A 23,507-nucleotide genomic window follows, 5' to 3' on the forward strand; every position below is an offset into this window, starting at 1 on the left:
GAATTTCATAATTCAAACCTTCGTTTAACTGTCGGATAATAGGATAAGGCCCTTCAAAACGAACCTTTGCAAGTTTACCACCCGGACCTGGAGGCTGTGGTACCTTCAAGAAGACACTATCACCCGGGTTCAATGCTTTAAACCTAGTTGCCTTCACGTCTGAAAAATATAAATGTTTTTACTTTCATAACTTTAATAAATCAAATAATATTAAAATACTAACATCAGTATATGTATATTAATACTAAATATCAGCATATGTATATTAAACTGACAATTCACATTCATTTGTATTTTTTTCAGTAAAGTTCAAATTATCTTCTGGCCTTGGGAAGTTATAGGGGTTTTGAGCCCTAGTCATGTTAATTTTTGCTCGTTTTGAGTTTGACTCGATTGTTTATTGTAATTTCTGTTCGTTTTGGGTTTCATTTATTTATCGATGCTGATTTGTGGTAGTTTCACGCTTGGTAGATTATTTTATTTTATTTTTTGCTCATTTTTGGTTTAATGGAGTTCTTTACTTTTCTTTGAAAAACTTATTTTTAGAAAAAGTTTTTTTTAAATTAATTTCAAGAAACATATATAAGATATCCAAAGCAATAACTTTAACTAGTAGCTTTCTGTGGAGCGGGCTAGGAAAGAATTTGAAAAAATTAGGGGACTAGATTTCTCAACACCCGTTTCCAATTGCTAACAAATTTATTTTTTTAAATGATTTTTTACTAATAGTACCTAAAATAAAATACTTAAATTAAAAATCTTTATTGCCCCCCAAAATACACACAGGGGTTCAATATGGAGTAGATGAAACGACAAAAGAAAAACAAAAGAAAGAAGAACACACTCACAGAGAAGACAATACTACCAATCAATTCAAATATTTCTACTAACACATAGCAGGGCTATGTTAGCAGGGTTTGTCCTATCAAGGGTGGAAAAATATCGACCGCGACGCTGCTCAGCCACTGTTAGTGGCTCATTTAACCCGTAAGCTAACACTAGTCTTTTGATTCTAGCCCATTGAGGTATACGCAAGAGAAATTTCGCGAAACGAAAATATACGGATTTAATAGTCTTCTTATCAGTAGCGGTAAACATATTCCAAAATAGAGTCAATGGGAGGACACGAGGCATCACAAAAGCGTTGTAGACCTGGGCGAGAGTACGCCTGCTATAGCAACCTTTACAGCGAACTAGCATACCAAACGCTTTTCTAAGTTTCTCTCTTAGATGAGAGATAAGGAGAGCCCTTGTCGTTTTTACATTATCCCCTATCGGGAGACCGAGATGCTTAATAAAAGCAGATAACTGAACACTCTGATTTCCTAACTGTACGCATCCGACATCACCGACAGATTTGCCGAAAGCAACGACCTCGCTTTTCGAAGCATTAAATTTGAGACCAATTTCGGCATATTCCCTACTAAGCACAGAAAAATTCTCATTAACAGACAATAAGGTTCTACTTAAATTCTGAATGTCGTCAGCGTAATTGAGTATTACCTTACTTTAGATCCGCCTGTGCCTCCAGAGGCACCCAGGTCATCAAGAAGGAGCTGCCAATCTTCCTGCAGGTTTGCTGCTGCCATTGTGTCCTCCCACTGAGGTTGGATTGATGCGTGCAGGTTACGGAGATCTGTCTGGTACGTTCGATGCAGGGTGGTTTCTGGGTCTGCCACTGCGGCGTGGACCCGATGGCTGCCAATGGAGTGCGGCATTGGGTAGTCGGAGATTGTCCATACATAGTACTTGGCCATGGTATCTCCATCGGTGAACTCTTATGATATATTTCACAAGAGGCTGACCCGTCTTGTTGCGGATGGATTGGTTTGTTATTCTCATCTGCCAACGGATGTTGAGGATTCTTGTAAGGCATGTCTTTTTGAAAGCAAGTATTGTTCTCTCTTGTTCCTGGTTTAGATGCCAGGTTTCGGCTGCGTAAAGCAGCACTGGCATAACATTGCTATTGAAGAGTCGTAGATTTAGCCGTATAGAGAAGCTATGGGACCACCCAACTTTCCGTAATCTATTGAAGGCCCCATTGGCTTAGCCAATTTTTGTGAGCACTTCTTTTGTAGTCGATTCGGTGCTTTCTATTATGCTTCCTAAGTATTTGAAATAGACGACTTACTCTATGTGTTGGTCTCCGCAAGTGATGCTCAGGGGTGAGTCTGTGGTAGCCATGCATTTTGTTTTCTCATTATTTATTTTCAAGCCGACCTGGCCATCTCTGTCCCTCACTTTGTCAAGGAGTCCTTGGAGTCTTCGCTTGGATGATTCCAGGACGGCGATGTCGTCAGCGAAGTCTAGATCGCTGAGACGTATTTCGGGATTCAGCTGGATTCCATCTGTGCTTGTACTTCGAAGTATGTAATCAATGACGATTATCAAAAGCAGTGGTGACAAGGCGCAATCTTGTTTAACTTCTGACAGAATATGGAAGAAACGACTTTGGCCGTTCTGGTGTCTTTACATAGCACTCGCTATCTTCACAGAGCGAAAACGACCAGTGAAACTATCTTTTCAGGGATTCCGTAATGTAGTAGGATCTTCAACAGACTTCGGCGGTCTACTGAGTAAAATGCCTTCTCAAAATCTATGAATATCATATAGATTTTGGAGCACAACTTTCTGCCTTCTTCTGTCAGTAGCTGCAGAGTAAATATCAGGTCCGCACATGAACGGTTCGGTCTGAATCCATGTTGCTCATTGCGAAGGTATCTGTTGAGCTGCGAGCTGATTCTCTACATTAAAATGTATGTCAGCAATTTTCTAGGTTTGAAAAGCATACAGATTCTTAAGTTGCCTGGGAGGGATCCATCGCCTTTCTTTAAGATCCTCACAAGGGTGCTGCGTTTCCAATCTGAAAGTATCTTGGCGGTTTCCCAGACTACTGCGAACAGTGCTGTCCAATACTTGAGGCAGGTCAGAACAGTCGCTTTTATCATTTCCGCGGGTATCCTGTCTTTGCCAGGCGACTTCTCATTTTTCAGCTTCTTTGCTGCTGCTATAATTTCGTTGCATGACAGCAGATCCATGCTGATGTGTAAGGAAAACAGTTTTGTTGCTGGGATCGTCTGGCGGAGGTCTGTTCAACAGCTTCTCGAAGTTGCTGACCCAGACATCGTTTACGTCACACTGCTCGGTTATCAGGAAGCCCGAGGGGTCTTTTACTGGTCCTTGTTGAATAGATGATTTATTTTCAATAATCTCATTAGTGATTTTATAGACGGCTTTTGAGCCAACTCTCTTTGCTGCCTCTTCTGTCTGGGCTGCTTTCCGCTCCAGCAGGTTTCTCTGGTCTTTTCTGGCACTCTTCTTTACCGCTTTATCTGCGGCTCTGTATTCATCGCATCTAAGGATCTGTCGGTCGGGGATTTGTCTTTGGATAAGTGATGCTTTTACTTTTTTTTTCTATGTCTCTGTGAGCTCCCACGTTTGGTCAGATAGCCACTGGTCTTTTGGGCTCTTACGGTACCCAATGATGGCTTTCACGGCATCGTGAAAGCACAACTTGCTTTCTCAGTATTTATCGCTATCTGCATCATCTGGTAAAGACAAAGCTTCAAATGTGTTCCGCATCTCTAGTTCAAAGGCTTGCTTGAATTCTCTCACCCTCAGTTTCTCCGAGTCGAAGACTAGGTTTAAGGAAGCCTTTTTATGCGTTTCTATTTCTCTTCAATGTTAGGCAGATTTTAGCTACCATTAGATTATGATCTGAGTGAACGTCAGCTCCTCTACATTCCCTTATATCAAGTAGGATTGATCTCCACTTCTTGCTCCAAAGACAATTGTCAATCTGATTTCGGGTGTGGCCATCGGGAGATGTCCAAGAATATTTGTGTACACCCCAACGGGAAAATAGGGTACCTCCGATTACAAGGTCGTTGAGGAGCGTGAAGTCGATAAGTAGTTCTCCATTTTCGTTTTGCTAGCCTAGGCCATACTTGCCGAGAACCTCTGGGGAAAAGGATGGGACGTTCCCTACTTCCGCGTTAAAGTTTCCTAGAAAACATGCTAAGTCATGCCGTGGTATGTCGTTTGCTGCGGAGGTGAAAGCTCTGTAAAATTTGTCTTTTGATTCGTTGGTGGCGTCATTGGAGGGTGCTTAGCATACTACTACTGACAGTTTTGCATGCTCATCGATGAAGCAGGTTTTCAGGATTGTAGGTGATACCGGCGTTCACTGTAGTAGAGCTTGGGAAGTCTGTTTTGTCATCATTAGGGCTACTCCGAATTCACGCTTTTGCTGCAATCCGCTGTGTATAATGGTCACATCTCTATCCAGTTTATTTGATCCAGATCTTAGCCATCGAACCTCCGACAGAGCCAGAAGGTCGAGGTGGTAATATTGCTGTGCTCTCAGCACTTGTTCAGTCTTGGAGGTTAGAGACGTTGTGCGGACATTCCAGAAACCAAATTTCGAGGTGTTGTTGCGCATTCATAAACCTTGTCCTTGGGCATGCAGAGGTCGTCATCAAAAAGGGGTTCGATCCGTGGCCCAAACTTGATGTTTCAGTTGTAGTTAGATTTTGCCCCAAGGGAAGTATATTTTACCCCGAGTGCTACTTGTAAATCATCCTTACTTTCAAAGACAAGCTTGTATGAACGAGTTTGTCGAATTCTCACTGCTTTTGTGCGATTCCTAATCATTGAACATAGATCGTTCGGCGAGACCTTATCGGGAACATGTCTCATAATACCACAATTAGCGGGAAGTAATAATCGTTTTGATTTTAAAAAACAGAAAAAGTATAACATATAAGAAGTTGATGCCCAGTCAGTTGTTGAGCTGCTCATGGATTGAAATGCTAAGCATGGAAAAATGTTGATTTAGAGGGAAATATTAGATAAAGATAATGATATGAAGACAAAAACAATTCTTTTAGACACATATCTACACATAGATTGCGCTGGATATTAGCAATAGAGATTATGCATAGAATATATTCTGTGTGAAGTATATTCAGGGCCGTATCCGGGATTTTTTTTTGGGGGGGGGGGTGGGTAAAAAGGATTTTTCGGGTGGTCGGGGTAAAAAACTAACTTAAAAATATAAACTATTTTTATAATGATTTTTGTTACGTTTTTCGAGTCGGACAAACATTTTTTTGGGGGGAGGGGCAGGGGTTCATCCCTTCCTGGATACGGCCTTGAGTATATCACAAAAAAATTAAATGCTGCACATTTACTTTACTTTTATATTTTTGATTTTATTTTAAAGGTTCACAAGATATTTTTACCAGAAATTTTTTTTCCAGCATGCTTAGATATTGTATTACACACACAGAACTTAAGTATGAGTTATGCATGAATAAAAATTGCATAACTTTGCAAAAAAAAAAAATGTTTTTACAACTTTCTTAACTTTAATAAATCAAATAGTATTAACATTTTGATTATTAAATATCAGTATATGTATATTAAACTGACAATGGATATTCATTTGGAATTTTTTCAGTAGTGCACACTATGTCCTGGCCTTGGGAAGGCATAGGGGTTTTGAGCCCAACTTATGTTAATTACTGCTGGTTTTGAGTTTGAGTCGGCTATTTATTGTAATTTCTGTTCGTTTTGGGTTTCATTTATTTATCGATGCTGATTTGTGGTAGTTCCACGATTGGTAGTTTATTTGATTTTATTTTTGCTCATTTTTTGTTTAATGGAGTTCTTTACTTTTCTTTGAAAAACTTATTTTGTGGAAAAACTTTTTTTAATTAATTTCTGTTCGTTTTATATTGACATAGTCTTTTCAGAGAAAAAGAAAATAATGCTTTAAATTTTTTCGATATCTTAAAAATTTATAGTTCGGCCTGCTATTTGTATGCTGGAGAAAAATTTTCAACAATTTTTAACAACATACACCCTCTTAAAAATCTGGACACAAATAGTAGTGTTTAATTTAGTTTAATACCTCCTCTAGTTGACCTGAATTGGAAAACTTGATACCATTCGCAAAAAACTATGTTTAATTTCTTTGATAGATTGCATACACTTACGCTATTTTGATCTGGTTAAATTTTAAGAACAGAAGTAACCCCGGAACTTTGAACATAATACCTTCAGTTGTTGTTGGGATACTGCTGAGATGCCTTATTGGGAATTAGCATTAACACAGTGCATTTCGATTTAATCTTATGGCAACGTTTTGTTTTTAAATATAATGGAAATTGAGAAGGGGGGTGTGGGAGGGGGATTAGTTTCCCTCCAATCATTTTTGACTATTAAAAAGGGCACCAGCCCTTTCTATTTTCAATCGAATCAGCCTTTTTCGAAGTTCCCACGACAACTTTATTGATTTTATTGAGTAGGGGTGGTATAGTCGCTTATTAGTTATTTTTATGTGATAGGTTTTTTTTTTTTTTTTTTTTTTTTTTTTTTTTTTTTTTTTTTTTTTTTGCCTAGTTGGGGTAATGATCTCCTTTACAAGCTTAGCTTCTGGATTTTGTTATTTTTGGTTGATTAATAAACCCTTATTTATTTAAAAAAAAAAAAAAAAAAAACTCCTTCGATACAAAGTCCCCTGGTCTAAACAACAAAAACAACAAAAAACTATTACATTATACCCATATCGATCTTTACTATAAAAATGTCAAGCCTTCCAATCACTTTCGACTATTAAAAAGGGCACTAGGCCTTTCGATTTCCAATCGGATGAGCCCTTTTTGAGTCTCTACGACAACACTTCCTGTAAACACCTTATATGCCTCCAGGGCATAAATTGAAACCCTTACCCTAAGGGCTGTGAGGGTGATTGTCATCCTCTAAGATCTAATTTCCAGAACTTTCAACTACGTTAAACAAAATGGATATCTCCAAATTTTGATTGAATGTGTCTGGGAAATTGGTGGGCGTGAGAGGGGCGTTAATCTTTCTCCAATCACTTTCAACTATTAAATAAGGCACTAGCCCTTTCAATTTCCAATCAAAGGAGCCCCTTTGAAGTTTCTACGACAACGCTTTCAATAAAAACCCTATATGCCCCCAGGGAATAACTTACAACCCTGGCCCTGAGGGCGGGTGGGTGGGGGGTTGTCATCCTCAAAGACCTAATTTCCAGAACTTTCTATTACGTTTAACAAATTGGTTATCTGAAAATTTTGATTGGATGTGTTTGGGGGAATGGTGGGCGTGAGAGGGGGGTTAGTTACCCTCTAATCACTTTCAACTATTAAAAATGGCACTAGCCCTTTGAATCTCCGATTGAACAAGCCCATTTTGAAGTTTTTATGAAAAATCTATGATTAAAATCATTAAATACCTTCAGGGCATGACTAAGAACCTTTACCCTAGGGATTTCAGGGGGTTTTTCCTTCCTAAATACATAATTTCCAGAACTTTCAACTCCGTTGAATAAAATGGTTATTTCTAAACTTTAATTGAATATGTTTGGAGAGATGGCGGGCGTGAGAGTGTGGGGAGTTAACTAATGTCCAGTCAGTTTCGACTGTCATAAAGGGCTATTTAAGTTTCAAATCAAATGAACCGTTTTTGAAATTTCGAGAGCAGCTTTCTATATAAACCTTATATGCCCTCAGGGCATAACTTAAAACCCTTACACTGAGGGCTCTGATGGGTTTATTATCCTAAAAGACCTAATTTCCAGAACTTTTGACTACCCTGAACAAAATCAATATTTCAAAATTTTGATTGGATGCGGTCGGAGAAATGGTAGGCATAAGAGAGGGGTTAGTTGCAATTCACTCACTTTTGACTATGAAAACGACACTATCTCGTTGAAATTTCAATTGAATGAGCCCTTTTTGGTGTTTTTACGACATCGCTTTCTATAAAAAACTTACATGCTCCCAGGGCATAACTTACAACCCTTGCCCTGAGGGTTGTGGGGGGGGGAGGGGTTGTCATCCTTAAAGACCTAATTTCCAAAATTTTCAACTGCGTTTAATAAAATGGCTATCTAAAAATTTTGACTGGATGTGTTTGGGGAAAAGGTGAACGTGAGAGGGGGGTTAGTTGCCATCAAATCACTTTCGACTATTAAAAAGGGCACTAGATCTTTGAATTTCAAATTGAATGAGCCCTTTTTCAAGTTTCTACGACAAAGATTTCAATAGAAACCTTATATGCCCCCAGGGCCTAAATTATAACCCTTGACCTGAAGACTGTGGGGGAGTGTCCTGCTCAAAGGTTTAATTTCCTGAACTTTAAACTGCGTGGAACAAAATGGCTATCTAAAAATTGTTATTGGATATGTTTGGGGAAATGGTGGACGTGGAAGGGGTGTTAGTTGCCTTCCCATCACTTTCGACTATTAAAAAGGACACTAGCCATTTTATTTCTAATCGAATAGGCCCTTTTTGAAGTTTCTACCGTGACGCGTTCTATAAAAAAACCTTATATGCCCACAGGGCATAACTTACAACCCTTGTCCTGAGGGCTGTGGGGGAGTGTCCTCCTCAAAAACATAATTTCTATCTGGAAATCTACAGCACTGAACAAAATGGCAATCTAAAAATTTTGATTGGATGTATTTGAGGAAAAGGTGGGCGAGAGGGGGGGGGCTAGTTGCCCTCCAATCACTTTCGACTATTAAAAAGGGCCCTAGAACTCTCGATTTCCAATCGAATGAGCCCCTTTTGAAGTCTCTACGACGACCTCTTCCATATGAATTACCCTGCTCTAAAGTAAAAAATAATATATGGTAGCCTACATTGTGCCAACATCGTTCTTATATGCCCTCAGGGCATAACTTAAAACTCTTGCCCTGAGGGTTGTAGGGGTGTGTCCTCCTCAAAAAGATATTTTCTATCTGGAAATCAACTACGCTGAACAAAATGGCTATCTCAAAATTTTGATTGGATGTGTTTGGGGGAATGATGGGGGGGGGGGGGGCCTAGTTGCCCTCCAATCCCTTTCGACAATTAAAAAGGGCACTAGCCACTCCAATTTCCAATGGAATTAGCCCTTTTCGAAGTTTCTACGACAACTTCTTTGATACGAAGTGCCTGGGTAGGGAGAAAAAAAAAACACTTTGTGGCCACATCGTTTTTTACTTAGGCAGCGCTAGCGCGCTGCCTATGATTGAATAAATAAAAAACAAGTTTTCTCAACTGAAAGTAAGGGATAACATTAAAACTTAAAACGAACAGAAATTATTACCTATATAAAGGGGGTTGCCTCCTCCTCAACACCTCGCTCTTTACGCTACTAAAGTATTCTAGTACTTTCAAAAAAGCGTCGTATCGTTCTAATTAAACGGCCCTTGTGTTCCAAGAGTCATTATTAAAGAATTGGGAAAAAATTCAAATTTTAGCGTAAAAATCGGGGGGTTGAGGAGGGGGCAACCCCCTTTATATACGTAATAATTTCTGTTCATTTTAAGTTTTAATGTTGCTCCTTACTTTCAGTTGAAAAAACTTGTTTTTATTTATTTAATTTCTGATTGTGTTTTACGATAATGCCAGAAAGTCTGTCCCCCCCCCACGGAGAAACCCCCTCCCCACGGAAATAGTATCCTCTAGACAATTCAATCCCGGTGAAAATTTACCCCGGGCAATTACTCTTAACTTTTCTGTGCGTAAAATTGACACGGAAAAGAGAAAGCAAGACATATAAAAAGAATTTTGTATAAGAATTCTGGCAAATTCCCCCATTGTGTAATTTCCCCTAAAAGTTCACTCCCTGGAAACTTCCCTCCCCACGGAAAATTCCCCCTTAGAAAAAAACCCCAGCCTAAAATTCCCTCCCCCACCCAAAAATGTATGCCTACAAGTTTTGATGGGTAAGACTAAACTTAATGAAATTTATATTGAAATCAGCATAAAAAGCCGACTCTTTTGACATATCTATTGGCATAAATATTTTTGGTCTTTAGAGTTTCGGTTACTCTTGAGCCGGGTCACTCCTTGCTTACAGTTCGTTGCCACGAACTGTTTGATGGGCAGTCGGTGCCAGGATACAACGGAATAACATATTCTCTGCGTAAAGATTTTTTCAAACAATGGACCTTAGGCTTTTGCAGCTCAATAAATCGGTCTGAGCTACCCTCCCCAAATGAAGTAAATAAAACTGCTGGCCTGTCATACTGACGTCATGTTAGATCCTCCCATGGTTCCGCCTTCCGCCTGTCAATTCTGACAGGCGGATGACTTTCTTTTTTAATTTGATTTTTTTGTGATTTATATACATTCGTTCATTTCATGTGTTCTCCCCTCGATTTTGTTTAAAAGCACTCCCTTGCAAGTGATGCTTTTTATGTGCTGCTGATTCTTCTTCAGTTGTATATGTTTGGAATATATTACTAATAGTGTCTGTATAGTGTATAGTGTCTAATAGTGTCATCAACTTTGATCCAAATCGACTCTGATGGAATTGCTACTCCAATTTATTGAAGTCTAAGTTTATGCCCTAAAGTGTCCAATTTTTATTGTTTCAGGCTTTTTGTAAGCAAAATTTAGAAATGAATGTGACGTCTGACAATGTAATCCAGATATTAGAAGCAGCTGATCGTATTCAAGCTTTGGACATGAAGAAGTACTCTCTGAATTTAATTGTTCACAATTTCCCCAAGGTAAAAATACTATTTGTTATAATGTATTATATCGGCTATTGGTGGGTAAAAACGTATATTTGACTTTGAATAAAGATAGTTAGGTTAGAAAGAGCTAGAGTTAGTAGCGACTATAGAACCATTAGTTTGAAAAAAGTCCGAAAAGGTTTTAAAAAAGAGAAATGAAAATTGCAATCAAAACATACTATGTGCAAACAGATTACTGACACGGACGTATCACCAATATTTTTGGACCGTATCAAGATGAAACTTCTGGGGCATCATGAGGGGGATTTTCGACTGACAAAAGGCAACATGTACCTGCTACTACTGCTATTAATGCTGTTGCTACTACTGCTAATACAACACTGTTAATGCTACTACTTCCACTACTACTATGATACAAGTAGGATAAAAGATTGAGGGAGAATTTGAACTAAATCAAAACACACTATGTGCATGCAGATTGTCAAAAGGGTGTATCTCAAGCTTAGATTTGGATATTAAGTTGGAACTTTCAGAGAATGCTTAAAGGGTAAGATCAATTGACCAAAAGGTTAATGTGTGCATGCTACTACTAACACTATCACTGCTACTTTTACTTCTACTACTACTGCAGCTAAACTACTCCAACTTACTACTTCGATTGTAACTACTTGTAAGTCTAAGAGTATTAAGAACAAAAGGTGGTCAAAGGAGCACGTCAGCAATATTTTTGGAACGGCTTACCATATCGAGGTGAAACTTCCAGAGTATCATGAGAAGGATGTTCAACTGACCAAAAGGCAACATCTGTATGCTACTAATGTTAATACTGCTGCTACTACTGTTGCTACAACTTGTTAAAAGGACTTCTCTCCTAAATGGATTTGGGTATTAAGTTGGAGCTTTCAGAGAATGCTTATAGGGGAAGATTAATTGACCAAAAGGCAATATATGCACGGTACTACCAATACTGCTACCATTGCTCAATCACTACTACTGCTACTACTACTGCTACTACTAATGCTACTACTACTCCAGCTACTACTTCTATTGCAATTACTTGTAAGGCTAAGAGTATTAAGATAAGAATTTCAAAAAGTATATAATTATACAAGTTATCAAAAGGACATATTGGCAGTGTCATAGCAATGGCTAATTGTATCAAGTTGAAACTTCCAGGACTTGATGAGAGGGATGTTCAACTGACCAAAAGGCAATATCTTAATATTACTGCTGCAACTAGTACTAGCGCTATTACTGTTAATACTACTACTAGTACTAATAATACTGATATTACTTCTGTGACTACCATTACAATTGTGCCTAACGGTATGAAGGTAACATTTTCAGAGAATTTTGAAGGACGAAGGTGAACTGAATCATAACACGCCATCTGTTTTGTTGTCAAAAGGGCGTATAAGCAATATCTTGGGAACAGTTTGAAGCGTGAAGTTGAAACTTACCGGGATTGTTGTGGGGGATGTTGAACTAACGAAAAGACATATTTGCATCCTAATGCTAATGCTTCTAATCATACTGCTACTAAAGCTAATGCTACTACTATTAGTTCTACAGTTACTACTACTCCTTCTACTACTGGTACCCCTACTGCTGCTACTAAAGCTAAGGGTATTAGGGTGAAGAAATCAGGGAATATTGAAACTGTACTGAACTAAATCGAAATACTATGCCCACACAGGTTCTCAAGAGGACATGGCAGCAATTCTTCAGGAACTTTTTGTGGGATTAACTTGAAACTTTCATTGCGTGTTGAATGGGATGTGTTATGTGCATACTACTATTAATGCTACTACTGCTACTACAAGTATCGGTACTGCGCAAGCTAAGGGTATCAAGTTGAAGCGTTCAAGGGATATTTAGGCTGATGTTGAACTAAATCAAAACGAACTATGAGGACGTAGATTGTCAAAATGGTGACAGGAATATCTCAAGAACGACTTACATTATTAAGTTCTACCTTTCAGGGTAAGTGTTCGCAGATCTTAAACTAGCCAGAAAGCATAATGCGTATACTATTAATTCCGCTACTACGGTTACTTTAACTAGTACCTCTGAGGGTATTAATGTGAAACTTTTAGGGAACGTCTAGGGGGAGTTCCGATTAAACGAAAAAACTATATGTAGGCAGGTTTTCCAAGGGCGATATAAGCAATATCATAGGCAGCGTCGCTCTATCATACATGACGATATTATTGTCACTTTTAATGAAGCTATATCAACTGGAAGTTCTAGTGCCCTTTTCAAAAGTCAAAAGGGACTAGAGGGCAAGCAGCCCTCCTATCAAGCGCATTAATTTTCCAAAATAAATATCAAATCAAAATTTTGAGATAGCCACTTTGTTTAGCACAGCTGAACGGTCCAGTAACTATGTTCTTAGGGGTAATGGGTATGTCAATCCCCCATAGCTATGCTATTTGCCCTTGCGCTATAAAATTAAATGTTACTTTAAAACTAAATCAAAAGGCACGCTGCGTGTTTTGGTTGAACACACTCAGAAATATCCCAAGAACAACTGAGGGTATTAAGTGTTATAAACGTTCAGGGCTATCAGTGTTACTGCTTCTGCTTCTACAAATTAACTAAATAAAAGAGTGCATGTGTATCCGTTTTATCAAAGAGCATAATTAGAATTTTTTGAGAATGGTATTAAGTTTTATTTTTCAGGTCAACTTTAGTAGGTATTAAACTAAATTAATACTATCTGTGTCCAGATTTTCAAAGGGTTTATGTTGTTAAAAATTGTTGAAAAATTTCTCCAACAAACAAATAGCAAGCCAAACTATGGATTCTTATAGAAAAAAAAATCGAAAAGGTATAAAACAGTATTTTTCTTTCCCTTCAAAAAGACTATGTCAATAAAAACAAACAGAAAATAATTAAAAGCTTTTTCCACAAAATAAGTTTTTCAAAGAAATGTAAAGAGTTCCATTAAACAAAAAATTAGCAGAAATAAAGTCAGATGATCTTCCAAATACAAAACTGCCACAAATCAACATCAATAAATAAATGAAACCCAAAACGAACAGAATTTACAATAAATAACCAAGTTAAACTCAAAACGAGCAGAAATTACTATGAGTAGGGCTGACAACCCCCATGCTTTCTCTTGACCAGAATATAATTTGCACTTTACTGAAAACAAAATACATTTTAATTGTTTTCATTTTCTTAACTTTTATAAATGAAAAATTATTAAGACTTTAATGAATAAATACTAGTTTATGTATATTAAACTGTCAATCCACATTCATTTTTTTTCCCCTTAATTTGAAAATTCAGTCTGCAATGGCAGACAGTAAGAAAAGCCCTTCGTCTTCTTAGCAAAATAAAGATAATAAGGAGATAGACTCGAAAGGATTACGATAGATTCTGAAAAATTTAGGTGGTATTGAATTTCGCGTTGGATTGGGAAAGCCTGGGAAGAAGATTGGGATCATTTCTAACATGTTTCTGGAGCACTTGGACTTGCTTGGTGGGGAGAAATCCCCTTGGGATGTCTGTCCTAAAGAATTTCAGGGGCAGTTGGTCTCGTTTGGTGGAGAGGAGTCCATCCGATCCCTGAACGATATTCTATCCTATTACGAGCTACTACCTATTCCCCCCAAACCTTTGTCTTGTTACCCCAAACCCCATTCTCACCCTATATTGGTGTCCAAATTTATTCCCTCCAAACTGTTTTCCTTGAACCATATATCCAAGTTTCACCTTCAGTAGGCATCGATTATCCCAATTCTTCATTCGATTATCCCATGGAGTGGGACATAGAAGAAGCTCATTCTTGTTTCGCTCAGATTTTTGCCCCATTTTACTGTACCCCAATTGTTACAGTGAAACTTTGCATCTTTTTCCACGAGCAATTTTAAATTATGCCAAGGGGCAAGACTTTTTTATTTAGATATGGATTTGTTTTCATCGTTGGAGGTTAGTCCCTATTCACGCCTGGCATCGTCCCATATGCCAGAACCCTATTTTTTGCTTCACTTAAATATAAATTCGCGAGAGCGAGAGAATCTCCTGTTAATCGTTCTCAAACCCCTGATAAGTGATTTCCCAGAACCAAATAAATGGTAGTCCTTTTCTGTTTTTAATGAAGCTGGTGGGCTGGTGGGTATATGAATCCCCCCTCCCTCAGGCCAGGCCCGAGAATTATATGACAATGCTAGCACGATTATTTTCGACTAGACTCGTGGACCTCCTTCCTCAAAATTCCAAACCTGGTTCCGATGGGTATAAATCCCATTACCCCTGTTCTTCTACATCGGAGACATGTTGGATGGCGATGGATCTTGAGCCAATCTGATAGGAGCGGCAGTACAAACATTGGTTAGAGATCGCAGGTCCGAAGGCTAATTGAGATTTTGTTTTGTGTAAAGTTGATGTTTTGTGTTTCTTTATGCTGATCACTGGGGGTGACCATTTATATTAGGTTGGAGATGTTCGGCCCCTGCCCCTAATTATCTAATAAATATCCTGCTTGTACTATATATATATATATATATATATATATATATATATATATATATATATATATATATATATATATATATATATATATATATATATATATATATATATATGTGAATAAGATATTTTCATCCACGATTTAAATTATCCCGTAGAGCCTACTTTTTATTGCGCTTCCAATATATTAATTTTTCAAGCTTAAGTATGACCGTGAAGACATGTTGGTTTAGTATCAATATTCTGTGTGAGTCATCACATGAGCTAGCTGATTCCTTTCTCATTGATTTTAATTTATGGATACTGTAAATTCAATTTTGGATTTCCACTGATTTAATTGGCCCGCGTTGACAGTAGTTGGCGAAGGATGCAGGTTGACTTCCTTTGTGTATATACCTTTTTTTATTTAGTTCATCCCAGCAGTCCTTTAGTTCCTCTTAGACTTAAGAAAAGTGAATACAAGTTCGCCTTGTTAGATTTGACACTTTCGTCAATGAAAGTGAGTTGCATTTTCCGCGCTTGCTGTTGGTTATTCCCTTTCCCTGGTTTCGTTTGGGAAGAGAGTTTTAGGTTAACTTCATCTTAAAATATATTTGAGGGCCTATTCTCCTCCCCAAATAGGACAACAATGCTATTGAAAAGTTGTAGTTTTAGCCTTAGAGAGAAGCTTTTGGACCGGTAAGTCTTTCTTGGTCTATATTCACCCATATATAAAGTTTATCTATATAATAAAGGGAAATGTGTCTCTTTTTTAGTGTTTTTTTTATGTTTTAATTTTGTTGTCTTTTTTGTAAACTATGGCCTGTTTGAATCAATGCTGGAGTATGTAATATGATAGCTAATATCGTACATTACTTACAGGTTGCGCGAATGGCACGATTGAAATATTTGTCAAGAGAATTATTAGTAGATATATTGGAAGCCCTAGCGGACGATATGGCTGATCTGAAAATTTGTCAAGATGTCACGTATTCCGTCAACGATTGAGAGGTTTTCAGTAGTTGAATACGTTCAGAAAATCTATTTTATTTGGAATGAATGACAAAAATGCGGTGTAAATTGGTCACTAAAGAAACGAGGGTATGAAGCTTGTGGATATAAACTTCTTTGGGGTTTGGGACAATTTGCTGATTAATCGCATCAGTTAACGGAAGTCCTTCAGCCATTTATTGGAATGAATGGCAAAAATGCGCTGTAAATTGGTCACTAAAGAAATGAAGGTATGAAGCTTGTGGATATAAACTCCTTTGAGGTTTGGAACAATTTGCTGATTAATCACATCAGTTAACGGAAGTCCTTCAGCCATTTATTGCAATGAATGACAAAATGCGCTGTAAATTGGTCACTAAAGAAATGAGGGTATGAAGCTTGTGGATATAATCTTCTTTGGGGTTTGCGACAATTTGCTGATTAATCACACCAGTTAACGGAAGTCCTTCAGCCATTTATTAGAATGAATGACAAAAATGCGCTGTAAATTGGTCACTAAAGTAATGAGGGTATGAAGCTTGTGGATATAAACTCCTTTGGGGTTGGGGACAATTTGCTGATTAATCACATCAATTAACGGAAGTCTTTCAGCCATTTATTGGAATGAATGACAAAAATGCGCTGTAAATTGGTCACTAAAGAAATGAGGGTATGAAGCTTGTGAATATAAACTCCTTTGGGATTTGGGACAATTTGCTGATTAATCACATGAGTTAACGGAAGTCCTTCAGCTGCAACTCTTTACTTTAATTTCTAAAGTGACCATAATTTTTTCCGAGTCTACAGCTTTGGATACGGAGCTTACGCGTGTGTACGTTTTTTTTTTAAATTGGTGTATTTATGTTAACGTCATGGAAGTCCAAGTAACTTTGGTTATGAAATGGTTTCCTTGTTTCTTAAATGTGAAGTGATCCTAATTGTTAAAAATGATTTTTGACGAGCCAAAGTACACGAGAGCGATAGCAACGGATTATGCTAATTGGTGGACCATTTTTGCCGACTGGCATGGTGGATCAAAAATTTGCCAATGTGTCACGTATTCTGTCAACGGTTGAGGAACTGTCAGTTGTTGAATACCTTCAAAAAATCCGATTTGATTTTGAAGGAATGAACTACACTGTAAAATAGTCAGTTAAGAAAATGGGGTTTTTAAGTTCGTTTCAAGTTTCAAGTTCAAAATTTCAGCTTCTCCCCCTTCGGTTTGGGAGAGGAGGGGTTTCTCTTTTTCTGTGGATATGTATGCCAAACCAATGTTCTTAGGAATGGTCGAAGGGTAAAAATCATTTCTATGATATCATATTAAAAGTGACACCAAATATTCGTTTCCGGTTTGAATTTTTTTGTTTACCTTTCAATCGAAGGAAAAATTTACATTTATCAGCTCATGAAAGTCAGCTGATATGTGACAGAACAATTTTGGATTTTGTTTTTCAATCGCTTGTTGTCTCGCGTTGCCATTCTGCAGGGTAAGCTTGCTGAATTTAACGATGTAAAATTGCCATATTGATCATTTAAACATAGTAAACAATCAAAACAAGTTTACATTCTTACCAACCTTATATATGCCAACATGATAGACCTGACTTGTCATTGTGATTATTACTCTAATTATTACTGTATAATTATTTATGTAAAGCTTTAGATTATATTTTGTTTGCTACATATATTTTAAGGGATAGCGGTGACAACCTTCTTATGCCCCTGAGAATAGTAGGCGCAAAAAGAGGCCGGCCTAGTAGTGTTAATTTCAGGCCTATGTCCAGCCACTGGCCGTCTCGTCAAGGGGATGACCATCAGCCTGGGTGTTTTGTAAGAATACACTGTTGAGATTATATGGTTGAAGTCAGTAATTGCTGCCAAAATTGTGAACAGTGGTAAATCCCTCTGGAGATCAGAAGAGCTGACCGGCCCTTTTAGAAGCAATCCGGGTTGGTAGAAAGAACTTCTTTTGTTTGTACTGGTTCTGAGGATCAAGTGCTGCTTACCACTGATGACTGACAAGTGGTGAGGACTCTCACGTCTAGTCTTATGAGACTTGTCTGGACTGACCCCGATTGAGATTTGTAAATCCGCTCTAATAATAATAATATAGATTTCACTCTATTTTAGATGTCATCGCTGCATAAACTCTGTTTTTTTTTTTTGTTCTTTTTTGCATCTTGATCTTCAAGTGTTTTAATTGGTATGTGTTTTGGTGATTTGGCCAGGCTACTCTGTCAAATAACGGTAGAATACTTTGACCTTTTTTTCTCTTCTTTTTGTAATAATAATGATAACAATCTTTATTCGTTCCCTTATCACACTGCAATAACATTGGTATCGTCAAACAAAAGCACAAAAAGACACGACACCAAAAAAAGGACAAATGATGAGCCATCACCTCGACTTCAGGACACTGTTGTTGTAATACCTGACGTAGTGGACACGAAGGAGTTTAGAAATCTTGTCGTCTGGGCCGGCATTCTAACAGTTTTTGTCCCTCTTTCAGAGTTGTCAACCTTGTTTTGTATGCGTGGGTCTCTGAAGTAAACGGAGGCAGGATATCTCGGTGTGTTGAGGACTTCAGGATGTCAGCTCCAAGCTTCATCAGCATTTCATGCCTGCTTTCATCCAGGTTTGGGAGCTTGAGTTTGCTCAAGCTTTGTTCATAGTTTTTGTACTTTGGCCCAATAATTATTTTGCAGGCTCTCTTCTGAATTGTTTCCAGTTGGTTTCTGTGTTTCTTTGTAAGCGACGGGTGCCAGACAGGACAGCCATACATTATTACGGGCATGACAAAACTTTTATAGCACGAAAGAAGGAGTTGCTCTGTCATTCCAAACCTGAGATTTGCAATGGATTTTAGAAAACCAGCTGCTTTTGCTGTGATTTAGCTGATGTGATCTCCGAACGAGATATCGTCACTTGATGTGATGCCAAGTATTTTTACTGATTTCTTTATTTGGAGAGGTGCAGATTCGTCTATGCTCTTCTTCTTCAGAAAGTTGATATGCATTATACAGCTTTTCTTGATTAGCTTGATGTTGAAGCTCTACAACCAGGGGTATGAGTTCACTGGGTGTTTGTGACAGGAAGTACAGCAGGCTTAGCGAAAGATCATCTACAAATTTATACCTCTGTTTGTGCTGCTTCATCAGTCGGTTGATAACTATCACAAATAATATGGGACCTAACTTGCTTCCTTAGGCCGCTCCACACGTGATGTCGGGGAAGTTGGTTGTTTCCTCGTTTTTGGGTTTTACGCACTGTTGACGACCGGAAAGGAAACTTGCGATGGTGCATAAGAGAAACTACGAGACTTCCAGGGCACGGGCTTTGTTGATTACCGTATCAGGATCAAGCAGATCGAAAGCTTTCACGAAATCAGATATGATTATTTCAGCAAGGCCCTCAGAATTTTCTAGGTATTCTAGTCAGAGCAAGGGGTATTGAAAAATCCATTCTTTACTCTTTAGTGTATTTCTGAATATATTTGCTTCCTTTTTTTGTTATGAGGAGAATTGTTATCAATGTGTTCCTACTATAGTAGGTTTGGCGTAGCCAGGGAAATATTTTGTAGTGGAAGGGGAAAGGGGTGTATTCTGAAGCCGCCGTTGATTATGAGAAAGGACAAAAAATGAAGAAAACTTATAGCTAGACGCAAAACTAAGACGTTGAGACAAAGACCTTCTCTTAATTGTGTTCAATGCTATAAAAAAATAAGAAGGGACGAAGAAACGAAGACAAGAAAAACTGTGAAAAGATAGGAAAGCAGAATAAAAAGTGAAAGAATATAAAGACAAAATCCTAAGCTGTTTTCTATTTTTTCTTGCAATAAAGGCAGATTAAAGGTGATGTTCTATCGAAATATCTATGTTTTGCTCGAACTTTTGACTGACTAGAATTCTTTTTGTGTAATTGTGCTTTGTTTTCGGTTTTTTTCTGGGGTGAGGGATTCTAGCCAGTATTGTCTAGGAACTTTTTGTGGGGGGATGAGCATAACCAGTGCTGTCTAGTATATTTTGCGTCTCCACTTCGTTATCCCCCCCCCTTTTCCTCCTTAGAAACATTGTATGGTATTAAAATTGTGATATTATACTATGAATATAAATTCCTTTTAATTGATTAGACCCTATCCTCCCTCCCCCATTGAGTTGAAGTTCTCCTGAAATGGAATCCTGGATACATCACGTTTTTTTAGTATTCGCAGTATTTATAATCTCGCTTTATTCTTTTAATATTACCCTTGTAGGATTGTTTTTATGTATAGTTATGATAATTAATTATGATGAAGCTGAAAATTTTTAAATGGAGCTGCACAATTTTTGAAATTTTAAACTATTTATATTTCGGCATTTATGTGAGAAAAAAAACTGAAAAATATTTAAAACTACTTATATTTCGGCATTTATATGAGTAAAACTAAAGCTGAAAATAAAACGGGTCAAAATAAAAAATCCTTATAAATTAAATCCTTTAAAAAGAGACAACAAAAATTTACAGATAAAATGAACAGAATGTAACAACGTGAGAACATAACATATGCTATACTCGGCATATACTCTATGTATAAAAATGCTTGTATACTTCCATGCGTAAGCGTATGTGTAAAGTTCTTATGTATTCACTTTTACTTACTAGTGTTACTTCCTATGACAATTCTTTGCAGCACCAAGCCACCTGAGGCCCTCATAGCTTTGCCGGCAGAGAGAGGGATCTTTATAGTACTTACCCTCTCTGAAAAATGTCCTGGTAGTGCACATGGGTGCGCACGCTCCTTTTCTACCTAATCTGTTCAAAAGCCCCTTTTCTCCTCTACTGAGCTTAAAGTGTTGTTGATAATATTCCTAGTCGTATTTCTAACTTCCCTCCGTATAGCACCTTCTGCCACTTCACAAATTACTTTCCTAAGCTTATTCCAACCATTTTTGACTCTGTTAAATTCTAAACCCCTTCAATTTCATATCCGGCTGTTCTTTGGAGATTCTTCTCAAATTCTTATCCTAGAGTTATCAATGTCATAAATACCCGGAAGGTAGTTAGCCCTCCTAAGTTTAAGGTTAAAATCAATTCTATACAGTACTAGATGTTAATCTTTACTTTTATCTCTGTTATGAAGTTCCAATTCTCTTTTAATTGGCCTCTTACTACCTGAATTGGCCTCTAACTACCTCTTACTATTGGCCTCTTACTACTAAATTGGCCTCTTACTACCTGATTCGAGGACGTCCAGCTTTCGTTTGGCTGCAGATAGCTTACTTACAACCAGACTATTAATTTGTCAAATCAATCAACTCTGTTAAATAAAGTTGGAGAAAGTTAACAAAGATTACGTGTCGTCAGTTGTGATTGTAGGCCCTTTTTGCCTTGTGTTTTCTTTAAGTTAAATTATTCTAATGGTTTATATTAGGGAGACTCTCTTCTAAAAAAAGAAAACCTTTTAATAATAATGAATCGCCCCAGCTGTACTTATAATTCCATAGAATATAACATTTACATCCAGGTTAATGCTTATAACATTTCAATATCCTTGTCATTATTTTCTTAAAATATTTTGTAATACATTATTTAATAAAATACATTATTTAAATAAAATATTTTTCAATTTTTTTATGATGCGATCGGTAAATTTTTGTGATCTGGTAAACACCTGTAGTTTGAATAGATGAGAACTTGTCTCTATAAAACAGACCCAGTTCTCTACAGGTTAAGTTGCTTTAAGAGATAATAAATAGTCAATACCATTTGCGCGTTTTTGAAGCTTTTATTTAAATTATTACTTTATTTATAGTTTAGTTGTACAAATAACAAACGAAAGAAAAAGTATATTTCTACACTAATCTAAAAGGAAGGGATAAACGGATATCTTCTTAACGTTTCTGCCGTGACGCAGGAAGTGCTCTTGAGTTCAAGATTTTTTATTTTTTTGAAGGGGGGGGGGGTTAAAGCCTAGGAGTTCCAACATTTCTGCATATAAAAAAGGGTCAGAACCACTTCTATTTCCCTTAAATTCAAAATAATTTCTTTTTACACGGTTTAGTATTTGTAAAAATTTATTCCCCAGTCAATTGATCAGTCAAACTATCTTCTGGAAATAGGATTATTATTCAGAGGCCAAACTGAACAAGCCAATCATGATGAAACAAGTGTCTTTGTTTAAAACACATTATTTACCACCGTTTCCTACATCATCTAGTTGAAACTGAGATCATTCAAAATTAGTCTGTTGTCCTTAATTTGTTTTGATTTTGAACAGTAGGTTTGTTGCTTGTGGTCTCTGATTCTACGTATGAAGCTAAAAGTATATAGAGCAGGCTAAGCTGAAACTTGCAATTGTATTTTATACATTGTAACTTTCGTTTCGAGTTGCGCACTAGATTGAATTGCAGCTCTAGTTAAGGTGATATTCTCAAGGACCCTATAGATCTTCTTGTACAACTTTTATTACGATTTTTCTGTGATCTTTTGTTTTTAATCTTATGTCTGAGTAAATTCTTTTATATTCCTTCTAAATTAGTTTCTTTTGTTATTTTTATCAAAATTTTAAATTATGATTTTGTTAGTATTATTATTGATTATTAACTGTTTATTCTAGTTTTTTTTCGTTCATGAAGGTTTCTAGACATGAAGTCGAAATTTTTTTTGCTGTCTTAAATAAAACTATTTTTGGTGTCCTAATTAATTAATTCGTTAAATATATATTTATATTTCTTTGTCATCATAAATAGAAAGGCTGTGGGGTTGAAGAAATTAATTAGTGCCGTAATCATCATATATGTTTTTTGCACCAATTTTGACTAATCGCCTCGTCGTTGCCAATATTAAATTATTTATTCTACTTTTGCTTATTTTGATTGTTCAATGTATCTCTGTCCTGTATTCATATTAAACTGATGCACTATCTTATATCTTTTTACTGATAATGTAGATTATAGACATACGAGGGTAAGTTTTGTAAGGCTTGGTACTAATTATTCAGTACATATATGAACAAAAATACGTCTTACTTTAGAATCAGATTGAATAATTCTCATTAACAGGTAAATTATACTATTTTTTTCAAACGGGTAAATTATGAGAAACATGGAAAATCTTGAAAATGTAGGCATTGGGGGGGGGGGGGTGTCTGGTTTGCAGCTTTATTCATCAATGCTCTGGAAATATTGGCGCTTGAGCATTCGCATAAAAATTTGAAATTTATTATATCGTATCTATATATTATATTGTACAAAAGTAGTAGTTGTCAGATGATTAATTCGGATTAGAAAAAAGGCTGTTTTTTTTTCAAGAGTTATAATTACGAAACTTCTTTCGATTCTTAAATGAATCCACTACGTATCTTTTTCTTTTTTATCTTTTTTACAGAAAACATTCTTTGAAATTTCATTCAAATTTCTTTCGAATTTCAATAAGATTCTTTAAAAATTTCCTTTTTTTTTAATTTCCCTGCTACGTATAGAAGTTGTGATAATTAAAACTACTAAAAACTTGCTGCTGCACTAAGCCACCTGGGACCAGGAAAACTGTGCACGCTATACCTCCAACCCCCATGTATAGGTCT

General features: G+C 36.9%; 1 protein-coding gene across 1 annotated transcript in view; it reads left to right on the plus strand.

Moving 5' to 3' along the window:
* The window catches only part of Lztr1 (Leucine zipper like transcription regulator 1), a 125,531-nt gene extending 102,685 nt beyond the window's left edge, over positions 1-22,846 (plus strand). The window contains exons 13-14 of the mRNA XM_089097470.1: positions 10,397-10,531; positions 15,839-22,846. Of these exons, the coding sequence (XP_088953596.1) occupies positions 10,397-10,531; positions 15,839-15,964 (261 nt within the window). The 3' untranslated portion in view covers positions 15,965-22,846. The remainder of the gene's footprint in view (positions 1-10,396; positions 10,532-15,838) is intronic.
* The last annotated feature ends 661 nt before the right edge of the window (positions 22,847-23,507 follow it).

The sequence above is a fragment of the Artemia sp. Qi Xiang Cuo genome, chromosome 11 (genome assembly GCF_049724085.1).
Source record: "Artemia sp. Qi Xiang Cuo chromosome 11, ASM4972408v1, whole genome shotgun sequence".
NCBI lineage: Eukaryota > Metazoa > Arthropoda > Branchiopoda > Anostraca > Artemiidae > Artemia > Artemia sp. Qi Xiang Cuo.